General features: G+C 42.0%; 1 protein-coding gene across 1 annotated transcript in view; it reads left to right on the plus strand.

The window, feature by feature from the left end:
• LOC140485461 (acid-sensing ion channel 5-like) overlaps positions 1–9,870 on the plus strand; it is a 227,722-nt gene extending 217,852 nt beyond the window's left edge. Inside the window, exon 9 of the mRNA XM_072583664.1 lies at positions 9,680–9,870. Coding sequence (XP_072439765.1) covers positions 9,680–9,870 — 191 coding nt within the window. The remainder of the gene's footprint in view (positions 1–9,679) is intronic.
• Positions 9,871–12,210: the final 2,340 nt, after the last annotated feature.

Here is a 12,210-nt window from a genome sequence, read left to right on the forward strand (position 1 = left end):
AGATTAAAATAGCCCCATAGCCAAATGCAGCAAGACCTGGATGATATCTATATTTGGGCAAGAAACATTCGAGCCACGAAAATGCCAGGCAATGACCATGACCAACAAGAATGCTTGACCATCGTCCATCACAGTGTTGCCATAACTGAATCTTCCCACTATCAACATCCTGGGATTTGCCATTGTCCTGAAACTGAACTGGGATAGCCATATAAATACAGTGGCTACAAGGCTCGAAATCTGGCAGCAAGTAGCCCACTTCCTGACTCCCCAGACTCCCCTACCTTTTATCTTAGCTTGCTTGGCACACCAGCCTCATTCCTGAAGAAGGGTTATGCCCGAAACGTCGATTCTCCTGCTCCTGGGATGCTGCCTGACCTGCTGCGCCTTTCCAGCACCACACTTTTCAACTCTGGTCTCCAGCATCTGCAGTCCTCACTTTCTCCTAGTTGATCTTGAACTACTGCGAATCCTCTTGCAAGGATGCCTACCTTGAAGAAGCTCTCCTCCTCCCTCTACAAGGATCTCAGATGAGTCCCTCCCCCCAGGTCATCTCCTCTGCCCTGAAGCTCTTCAGCCACGTCCTGAAACAGACTCGCTACCACAGCCACATCTCCTTCCTCAGCGCCTGCCTATTTTTCCAGCTTCCTCATTTCCCATCCCCCCACCTTATCTCAGTCCCAACCCCTGGATTCAGCATTGCTCTCTTGACCTGCAATCTTCTTCCCAACTTCTCCGTCCCCACCCCCTCTCCGATCTATCACCCTCACCCTCACCTCCTTCCACCTATCGTATTCCCTGCGCCCCTCCCCCAAATTTCCCCCCCCCCACCTTTTATCTCAGCCCACTTAGCACACCAGCCTCATTCCTGAAGAAGAGCTTATGCCTGAAACGTCGATTCTCCTGTTCCTCGGATGCTGCCTGGCCTGCTGCGCTTTTCTAGCACCACGCTTTTCAACTCTGGTCTCCAGCATCTGCAGTCCTCACTTTTTCCCCAGAACTTGTTCATCATCTACAAAGCACAAGTCAGAAATATGATGAAACACTCCTAACTTGCTTGAACATGTGCGGCTTCAAAACACTCAAGAAGTTTGATACCGTCCAAGGTACAACAGCACACTTTGCCTGGCATCACATTTGAGAACATTCCCTCCCTCCATCACTGGTCATGCTCAGTGTACTGTTTAAAACCATAAAATCTATGAGTGGTAGGAGACCATTCAATCCATGGATAAAAACAGACCTTGCTGAGTAAGCTCAGCAGATTTGGCAGCATCTGTGAAGAGAAATCAAATTTAACGTTTCGGGTCCAATGACCCTTCCTCAGAAGAGATGGTAGCTTGGAAATGTCGGTTTATATGCAGAAGATAGGGTGGAGGGGAGGGGTTAAGGGGTAAATGATAAGTATGGAGAGAGGCCAAAGAGAGAGAAGAACAATTGTACAGACAAAGGAGTCGATAATGATCTGGTTGGGAAGGTGAATAGTTTAGTAGGGCCTTTGATAAGGTTCTACATGGTAGGTTGCTCTAGAAGGTGAGATCACATAGAATCTAGGGAGAGCTGGCAACGTAGATACAAAATTGGCTTGACAGTAGAAAGCAGAAGTATTAGTGGAAGGATGCTTGTCGAACTGGAGGTCTACAACTAGTGGTGTGCCTCAGGGGTTGGTAATGGGTCCATTACTGTTTGTTATCTATATCAATGATTTGGATGAGAATGTACAAGGCATGATTAGTAAGTTTGCAGATGACACTAAAATAAGCGATATTGTGGACAGTGAGGAAGGTTATCAGAAATTGTAGCAGGACATTGATCAGCTGGGGAACTGAGAAATGGCAAATGGCATTCAATATAGATAAGTGTGAGGTCTTGCATTTTGGAAAGTCAAAAAAAGGTAAGAGTTTCATGATGCATGATAGGGCCTTTAAGGAGTGCAGAGGAACTGAGGTACCTTGGAGTACAGGTACATGGTTCTCTAAAAGTGGAATCACAGGTAGACAGGGCAGTGAAGAAGGCTTTTAGCACACTGGCCTTCATCAGCATTGAGTACAGAAGTTGGGGAGTTATGCTATTGTACAGGCTGTTGGTGAGGCTGCACTTGGGAATTTTTTTTTGTATCTTCCCACTACCAACATTCCGGGGTTTATCACTGTCCAGAAAGTGAACTGGGCTAGCCATATAAGTACAGTGGCTGCAAGATCACCTTGCTATAGAAAGAATGTTATAAAACTGAAGAGTGAGCAAAAAAAGGTGACAAGAATGTTGCCAGGACTCATCGGTCTGAGTTATAGGGAGAGGTTGGACAAGCTGGGACATCTTTCATTAGAGCATAGGAGACTGAGGGGGATTTTATAGAGGTGTTTAAGATCAGGAGAGGCATGGTCAGGGTGAATGCACACAGTCCTTTTTCCAGGATTGGGGAATAGAGGACTAGAGGGCATCAGTTTAAGGACAGAACTGGAACCAATGTCCTTGAAGTGCTTTTGCTAATGCTGATGGAGAGTGTTTGAACTAATGTGGCGGGGGATGGCAAACAAATGGGGAGGTTAGTGGCGAGTAAGAAGGAGTAACTAAAGCCGAAGGAACTAGATAATGAAGTCAGCGTGAATAAGGGTAAGAGTAGGCAGGGAGTAGATGATGAACACAAAGGCACTTGTGGTTTGAGGTGCATTTGTTTTAATGCAAGAAGTGCAGTAGGGCTTGGATTAGTACCCGGGAGTATGAGGTTATTGCTACTGCTGAGACTTGGTTGAGGGAAGGCCATGATTGGTAAATAAATATCCCAGGATATTGATGCTCTGGTGGGATAGAATGGGAGGTAAAAGGGGTGGAATAGTTGCATTACTGGCCAGAGAAGATATCACAGCTATGCTGAAGGAGGGCACTATGGAGGACTCGCGCAATGAGACAATATGGGCAGAGCTCAGAAATAGGAAGGGTGTGGTAACAATGTTGGGGCCTCCCAACAGCAAGTGTGAGGTAGAGGTACAATTATGTAGACAGATTATGGAAAAGTGTCAGAGCAACACGGTGATGGTGATAGGAGATTTTAATTTTCCCAAAATTGACTGGGATTCACTAAGTGTTAAAGGTTTAGATGGAGCAGAGTTTGTAAGGAGCATCTAGGAGGGTTTTTAGAGCATCATACTCCAACTGGGAAGGAGTCATATGGACCTGGTGTTGTAGAATGAGTCCGGCCAGGTGGTTGAAGTTTCAGCAAGGGATTGTTTTGGGAATAGTGATCACAATTCCGTATGTTTTAGAATACTCATGGGCAAAGACAAGAGTGGTCCTAAAGGAAGAGTGATAAATTGGGGGAAGGCCAACTGTAGCAAAATTTGGCAGGAGCTGGGGAATGCGTATTGGGAGCAGCTGTTTGAAGGTAAATCCACATTTGATATGTGGGAGGCTCTTAAAGAGAGGTTGATTAGAGTGCAGGACAGACATGAAAATGGGGGATAGAAATGGCAAGATTAGGGAACCATGGATGACAGATGAAATTGTGAGACTAGCTAAGAGGAAAATGGAAGCATAATAAGGTCTAGGTGACTGAAAACAGACAAAGCTTTGGAAGAATATCAGGAATGTAGGACAAAATCTGAAATGAGGAATTAAGAGGTCATGGGATACCTTTAACAAATAGAGTTAAGGAAAATCCCAAAACCTTTTATTTGCATATAAGGAGCAAGAGGGTTTGGCCCACTCAAGAACAAAGGAGGGAAGTTATGCATTGAGTCAGAGAAAATAGGTAAGATTCTTAATGAGTACTTTGCATTGGTATTCACAGGGCAAGGGACATGATGGATGTTGAGGTTAGGGACAGATGTTTGATTACTCTGGGTCAAGTCGGCACAAGGAGGGAGGAATGTTGGGCATTTTAAAAGGCATTAGGGTGGACAAGTCCCCAGGTCCAAGTGGGATCTATCACAGGTTACTGAGTGAAGCAAGAGACGAAATAGCTGGGGCCTTACAGATATGTTGGCAGCATCCTTGAACACAGGTGAGGTCCCAGAGGACTGGAAAATTGCTAATGCTGTTCCCTTGTTTAAGAAAGGTAGCAGGCATAATCCAGGCAATTATAGACTGGTGAGCCTGATATTAGTGGTAAAATGTGTTGCTGGAAAAGTGCAGCAGGTCAGGCAGCACCCAAGGAGCAGGAGAATTGACATTTCGGGCATAAGCCCTTCTTCAGTGGGAGGGAAGCTGCTGGAGAAGATTCTGAACATAGAACATACAACATAGAACATTACAGTGCAGCTCTTCAGCCCTCGATGTTGCACTGACCTGTGGAACCAATCTGAAGCCCAACCTCACTACACTATTCCATTTTCGTCAATATGACTATCCAATGATCATTTAAATGCCTTAAAGTTGACAAGTCTACTACTGTTGCAGGCAGTGTGTTCCACACCCCTACCAGTCTCTGAGTAAAGAAACTATCTCTGACATCTGTCCTATATCCATCACCCCTCAATTTAAAGCTATGTGCCCTTGTGCTAGCCATCGCCATCCGAGGAAAAAGGCTCTCACTGTCCACCCTATCTAACCACCTGATTATCTTGTATGTCTCAAGTCACCTCTGAGCCTTCTTCTCTCTAATGAAAATAGCGTCAAGTCCCTCAGCCTTTCCTCATAAGACCCTCACTCCATACCAGGCAACATCCTCGTAAATATCCTCCACACCCTTCCTATAGTGCGGTGACTCAGAACTGTATGCCCATTCCAAATGCAGCTGCACCAGAGTTTTGTACAGCTGCAGCATGATCTCATGTTTCCAAAACTCGATCCCTCTACTAATAAAAGCTAACACACTGTATGCCTTCTTAACAACCCTACCAACCTGGGTGGCAACTTTCAGGGATGGATATACATGGACACTGAGATCTCCCTGCTCATCTACACTACCAAGAATCTTAGCATGGCCCCAGTACTCTTTACTCCTGTTGCTCCTTCCAGATGAATTACCTCACACTTTTCCACATTAAACTCCATTTGCCACCTCTCAGCCCAGCTCCGCAGCTTATCTATGTCCCTCTGTAATTATCCCTCTACATCCCTCTGCATTATCCACAACTCTACCGACCTTAGTGTCATCCGCAAGTTCAATAACCCATCCTTCATCCAGGTCGTTTATAAAACTGACAAACAGCAGGGGACCCAAAACAGATTCTTGCGGTACACCACTGAGCTCCAGGATGAACATTTCCCATCAACCACCACCTTCTTTCAGCTAGCCAATTTCTGATTCAAACCACTAAATCACCCTCAATCTCGTGCCTCTGTATTATGTGCAATAGCCTACCTGGGGGAGCGCTATCAAATGCCTTACTGAAATCCATATACAGTGAAAACTTGATTATCCGAATGTGATGGGCGGGCACTATTTCGTTCGGGTAATCGATTATTCGGAAAATCGATTCAATGCCTTTTCTCTGGGGCTCAGAGTTTTAAAGTTTGCTCCCTGTTCAGGAGACTGCAGCAGTGCACAGCCTGCGAAACCCTGCCCCCAACACGGCCCCCAATCCAACTCCACCCCCTAACCCAGTCCAACACTGCCCCCAGCACAAAGTGCACGAACCCCCACCCTCAACACCGGCCCCCCAACCCAGACCAACCCCATCCCCCGCCCCCAACACAGCCCTCCACCGCTGCCCACCCCCCCAGTCCACCCACCCCCTCTCCGGGGCATCCAGACTGTACACCAACAACAAGATTGCTGCTGCTGTCTTTGTGGGGTAAGTCTCCAAATAGTGCACAGGCACACACACACAGACACCCACAACCACACACACACAGACACCCACAACCACACACACATAGACACCCACAACCACACACACACACAGACACCCACAACCACACACACACAGACACCCACAACCACACACACATAGACACCCACAACCACACACACACAGACACCCACAACCACACACACACACAGACACCCACAACCACACACACATAGACACCCACAACCACACACACAACTTTTTACTGCAAATTTTTGGCAGGTTCCATGTTAGCCCTGTACAGAACAATGTTGGAGAGATTATTCCTGGGAAGCCAAGGGGGACGGGGTGATGCGGTGTTAGGGTACACCTCTCTGTAGATCTCCAGGGAAAGTGTGGAGAGAGAGAGGGCAGGAGGTCAGCTATTTGGAGATGGTGCCTGTTTAATCACTATAAACAAAACACGCTATTACTGCTGGAAACACGTCTTTGATGTAATATTTCTATCGGAACCTTGAAGTCTCCTTCGGATAATCCAATTTTCGGATAATTGGTATTCGGATATTTGAGGTTCCCCTGTATACCACATCAACCACTTTATCAAATGCCTTGCTGAAATCCATATACACCTCATTAACTACTTTCCCATCATCCACCTGTTTGGTCACCTTCTCAATGAACTCAATAAGGTTTGTGAGGCATTACCTACCCTTCACAAAACCGTGTTGATTATCCCTATTAAATTATTTCTTTCTCGATTATTATAAATCCTATCTCTTACAACCTTTTCCAACACTTTACCTACAACCAAAGTAAGGCTATAATTACCAGGGTTGTCCCTACTCCCCTTGAACAAGGGAGCAACATTTGTTATGCTCTAGTCCAGGCATTATTCCTGTGCTCAATGATGACATAAAGATCAAAGCCAAAGGCTCAACAATCTCCTCCTTGGCGTCCCAGAGAACCCTAGGATAAATCCCATCTGGCCCAGGGGACCTATCTATTTTCACACTTTCCAGAATTGCTAACACCTCCTCCTTGTGAACCTCAATCCCATCTAGTCTAATAGCCTATATCTCAGTATTCTCTGCAACAACATTGTCTTTTTCTAGAGAGAATACTGATGAAAAATATTCATTTAGCGCTTCCCCTATCTCCTCTGAATCCACACAGTACTTCCCACTACCATCCTTGATTGGCTCTAATCTTACTCTAGTCATGAGGGATAGCATTTATTTACATTTGGAAGAAAATGGGCTTATGAGTGATAGGCAACATGGTTTTGTGCAGGGAAGGTCATGTCTTTCCACCTTAGTAGAATTCTTTGAGGAAGTGACCAAGTTGATTGATGAGGGAAGAGCTGTACATATCATATCCATGAACTTCAGTGAGGGGTTTCAGAAGGTTCCCCATGGTTGGCTGATGGAGAAAGTGAAGTTGCATAAGGTCCAGGGTGTACAGGTTAGGTAATAGACAACTGACTGGGCAGGAGGAGACAGAGAGTAGTAGTGGAAGGGAGTTTCTCAAAGTGGAGAACTGTGACCAGTGGTGTTCCACAGGGATCCATGCTGGGACCACTGTTGTTTGTAATATGCATAAATGAACAGGAGGCTGGTATAGGTGGTCTGATTAGCAAGTTTGCAGATGACAGTAAGATTGGTGGAGTGTCAGTCCCAGTAGCATGGGACTATCAGAGAATACAGCAGAGTATAGATTGTTTGTAGAGTTTGACAAAGAAATGACAGATGGAATTCAATTTGGGCAAATGCAAGGTGATGCATTTTGGAAGATCCAATTCAAGAGCATACTAAATGGTAAATGGAAAACCCTTGGGGAAAATTGATGTACAGAGAGATCTGGGTGTTCTGGTCCATTGTTCCCTGAAGGTAGCAATGCAGGTCAATGGAGTGGTCAAGAAAGCATATGGTATGATTTCCTTCATCGGACGGGGTATTGAGTACAAGAGTTGGCAGGTAAGTTACAGTTGTATAAGACTTTGGTTTGTCCACATTTGGAATATTGCATACAGTTCTGGAGGTGGAGTGGACAGTGAAGAAGGTTGCCTCAGAGTACAATGGGATCTTGATCAGATGGGCAGAGGACTGGCAGATGGAGTTTAATTTAGATAAATGTGATGTGCTGCAGTTTGGAAACACTTTATCTTAAGGTCCTGGAAAAAAAAAAGAGACCTTGGAGAGCAGGTTGATAGTTCCTTGAAAGTGCAGTCTCAGGTAGATAGGATAGTGAAGAAGGTGTTTGGTATGCTTTCCTTTATTGGTCAGTGTTTTGAGTATAGGGGTTGAAAGGTCATTTTGCGGCTGTACAGATCATTGGTTAGGCCATTATTGGAATACTGCATGCAATTCCGGTCTCCTAGCTCTTGGAAGAATGTTATGAAACTTGAAAGGGTTTAGAGAATATTTACAAGCATGTTGGCAGGATTGGAGGGTTGGAGCTATAGGGAGAGGCTGAATAGGCTGGGGCTGTTTTCCTCGGAGCATTAGAGGCTGAGGGGTGACTTTATATTGGTTTATATAATCATGAGGGGCATGGATAGGGTAAACAGTCGTGTGACATTCGCTGTCTTCCAGTCCACCTCACCTGCCTGAAGTCCAGTGAATTTTGGTAAATTACCACTAACGCATCTACTATAGTTTCCGCCATTTCTATCAGCACCTTGTGATGCATTCCATCAACACCAGGGACTTATCTACCTTGAGACATTCCAATTTGCTGAACACTACCCCTTTAATGAAAATAATTGAATTGAGGTCCTCACCTCCCATTGAGTCCTTAACATTATTCTTTGGCATGTTAATCACATATTCCACTGTGAAGACAGACACAAAATAGTTATGCAAGGTCTCAGCCAGTTTAGCAATATTCAATACTCATTCCTCTTTCTCATCCTGCTAGGGACTTATGTCCATGTTAGCCACCCTCTTCTGTTTTATATATTTATAAAAACCTTGACACTTAAGGATGTTGTTGGGATGAGAGAGTTTGAGTTAGAGAAAAAAGCTGAATAGGCTTTTCTTTTCCCGAAGCATCAGAGGCTGAGGCGAAACCTTATAGAGTTATACGAAATCCTGAGGGCTACAGATAGGGTGAGTATCCCAGGTATTTTTCCAGAACTAAAGGACACAGGTTTAAGGTGTGAGGGGAAAGATTTAAAAGAGACTTAAGCGGCAATTTTTTCACGTAGAGAGTGGTATGTGTATGAAACAAGCTGCCAGAGAAAGTGGTGGAAGTGGGTACAATTACAACATTTAAGAGGCATTTGGATAAGCATATGAACAGGAAGCGTTTAGAGGGATATGGACCAAATGCTGGCAAATGGGACTAGGTCAAGGATGAGTTGGATCGAAGGGTCTGTTTCCATGTTGTATGATTGTAGAACTCTATCACTTAAAGGTACAAGCCCTAAGATTTGTGACATGTTTAGTAGATGCTTAATAAGGAAGTCCTGCAACTTCATGCTGCTGGGCGTTTGTGAATGCTGAGACTCTTGAAGGAATATAGTTAGAGCAAAGCTTCTCCTGGAATAGAACAACTTGAGCAGCACTTCCTGACTGCATGATTATAGCCTAATAAATGAGTAATTTTAGTCTATTTACATTTCCATCTCAAAATTCTGATCATTACCTGAATTCAAACAGTAAGCATTAAACTAGGCAACCCACCATAGACCACACCAGTGACTTAATAGGTGAAATGAAAGAATATTGGAAATTTGATGCCTCAGTTTAATGAGTTTTTTTGGTAAAAATTACTTTGCACGTGAAAAGAGAAAATTTCAAGTAATAAAATGTTAAATTACAGTAATGTAGTGCACAAATATTTATTCAGCGGTCATGTTAACAGGACATAATAAGTCAAGACAATTTTCTACTTTATAGATAGCTGTTAATTTTATTCATTGCATTATTTCCATCTATTTTTCACAGGTGACGTCGGGGGTCAACTTGGCCTATTCTGTGGTGGAAGCGTAATCACTATCATTGAAATCCTAGAATACCTCATTATTAAATTCTATTGGATATGTATAGTTTGGCTCATGAAACCACCAAAACTATCAAATCTAATTAATGAAATACAACAGCCTCCTGTAAAAGAAAATAGAGCAGTTATCTCCTAAATACATGGTATAATAGGATCTACACATTTTGCTATAGGAAGTAAACTACATTGAATTTGAATGAAAAAGACTTATAATAAAGATTTTTCAAGTTATTGTCTTGATAATGTGAACCAAGATATAAAATTTACATATGTATTGTAATATCATTTAGTTTAGAGCTTGGATTTTCAACTAGTGGCATATGTGTTTTGGTATGCATATATGAGTGGGTTCAATGATTAACTTGTCAGTATTTCTGAAGCCAGCATTTTCTTTTTTAAAAAAGGTATGACAGTGGGAGTCCCTGGGATTATAATAGGAATTTGTCCACATTCAGAGAGGTTTATGAATGAGAAGAATAAAGGTGTAAGAGCATTAACTTACTGTCTATTTAGAAGAATCAGGATTTTGTTGTTGTGCAGAGAACATAATCCACAGTTTCTAAAGCTTTTGTTTTTCTGGATGTAGGTTCTAGTTGAAGTCAGAAGTGTAAAACAACTTCCCCTGAATAAAGGAGACAGTTTAGAACTGTTAGGATCTTAACTCAGTGTAAAGATTTTAGTTTGCAAGTTCCAGACCAGAACTGTTGACCTTAGATTTTCACAGTTTAAAAAAAATCCCATCAAGGTTCTAAACAAAGGTCAATGAGTGACTCATCAAGAAAGAGACTACCCAAATTCCTAAGATTGGGAAATAAATAGTTAACTTACATGTATAGCTGTGATAGGGAAGCAAACTCATCGGTATTTGAATACTGCAACGTGATGATGTTCTGATAGATGTTATAACTTTGCACCGAATGTTTAAAATGTTTCAAATTGCATTATTTTTTTGTTGTTAAAAAAAAAGCTTGTTTTTTTTTAAAAAAGATCTTATTTTGTTTGCACAGTAAACTTCTGTTTTATTGTTAAAACCAGATCTGCAACATTGTGTGTTTGTGTTTCATTGAAAACAATGAACTCTAAGCGCAGAAGAAAATAAAATTAGATCCAGTAAACCAGATTTTAATTGAGGATTTGATTTGTCCAGATGTAACATCAATTGGGATCATTACAAATTGGGGCTCTTGCAGACTAAAATTCATTGGATTTAAGAGGGATCTGTGGCTTTCTTTATAAAGTAATCTGTATGTGATGGTTCTGGACAGCCGTGTGTGGTGCTTTATTGAATGGAGTTTGAAGACAGATTTGCAAGTTGCAAAGAGGTTTTGGAAGTTAAAGACATAACTGTGATGTTTTTTAAAAATCAACTAAAGCTAAACTGAGAGAGTTAGCAGATAAATTGTACAAGCAAAAGCAAGATGTTATAATGTTGAGATGCTTCAAATGATTATCCAACATTTAGAACTGATAGAAAAGGAAGATGAAATTGGGATGTCACAGCTGGAATTAGCTAAGGAACTGTTAGAAATGAAAATAAACTTGATTTAGAAGTAAACAGAGAGAAAAAAGGAAAACAGCAAAGTGGCAAGTGAGGACAAAGAAAAGCAGAATGTGGAGTGTGGGACATAAAGTTAAGAACAGGTGATATGTAAAGGGAAGATAAAGAAAAAACACAGACATATGGAAAAAATGAACAAGGACAAAGAGAACAGGAAAAATAGAATTTTAGAAAACTTGAACACTAAAGAGACAGGAAGTGTACAGAACATGAATTAGTCAAAAAAAAAAGCTGAAAGGAAGGAAAGAGATAATATTATGGATTATACATTCTGATTCCAAAGAGGGATTTCATTTAATTAAGGATCTACATTTAGTCCTAAGTTAACAGAGGATGGTACAAAAGGTATTTATCTCATTTGAGAAGGTAAAGAGACAGATAAAGTGGTCAAAACATATTTGGACCTTAATGTTACAGACTGCTTGATATGTAGAACTATGACTGAGAGCACCAGTGTGTCAGAAGAATAATCTGCAGCATATGAAGCTATCAAATATCCAATGCTCAATATTTCTGGGTCTGTGCCTGGACTTAAAATGGAATCCTACAAAAATGATCCCTACTCAGACATAGGTAAAATTTGCAAAGGGGAACGATCACTCACGCTAGAGAAAATCTTTGAGAATGTAAGGGAATTTATGTGCATAAAAGAATTCAGAAATAGTAATCCTACAAACTTGAAAACTCATTTGGATGAGTATTAAGTAGGAAAAAATAACTAATCAAAGAAGCAGCAGTGCTGCTGGATAGCTTTGCTATCTTGCACAGACAGTTACAGGTGAGGAGATGTTAATATGGAAATCGACAAAGAAATTGGAGGATTGGAATTTGCAGATGGAAGAAGCAATTTTTTGGGAGTATACAGAAGGATATTAATGTGATAAAGGAGAAAGGCTGGAAGCAAAAAAAAGATACAAA

Source organism: Chiloscyllium punctatum, chromosome 14 (assembly GCF_047496795.1).
Source record: "Chiloscyllium punctatum isolate Juve2018m chromosome 14, sChiPun1.3, whole genome shotgun sequence".
Lineage (NCBI taxonomy): Eukaryota > Metazoa > Chordata > Chondrichthyes > Orectolobiformes > Hemiscylliidae > Chiloscyllium > Chiloscyllium punctatum.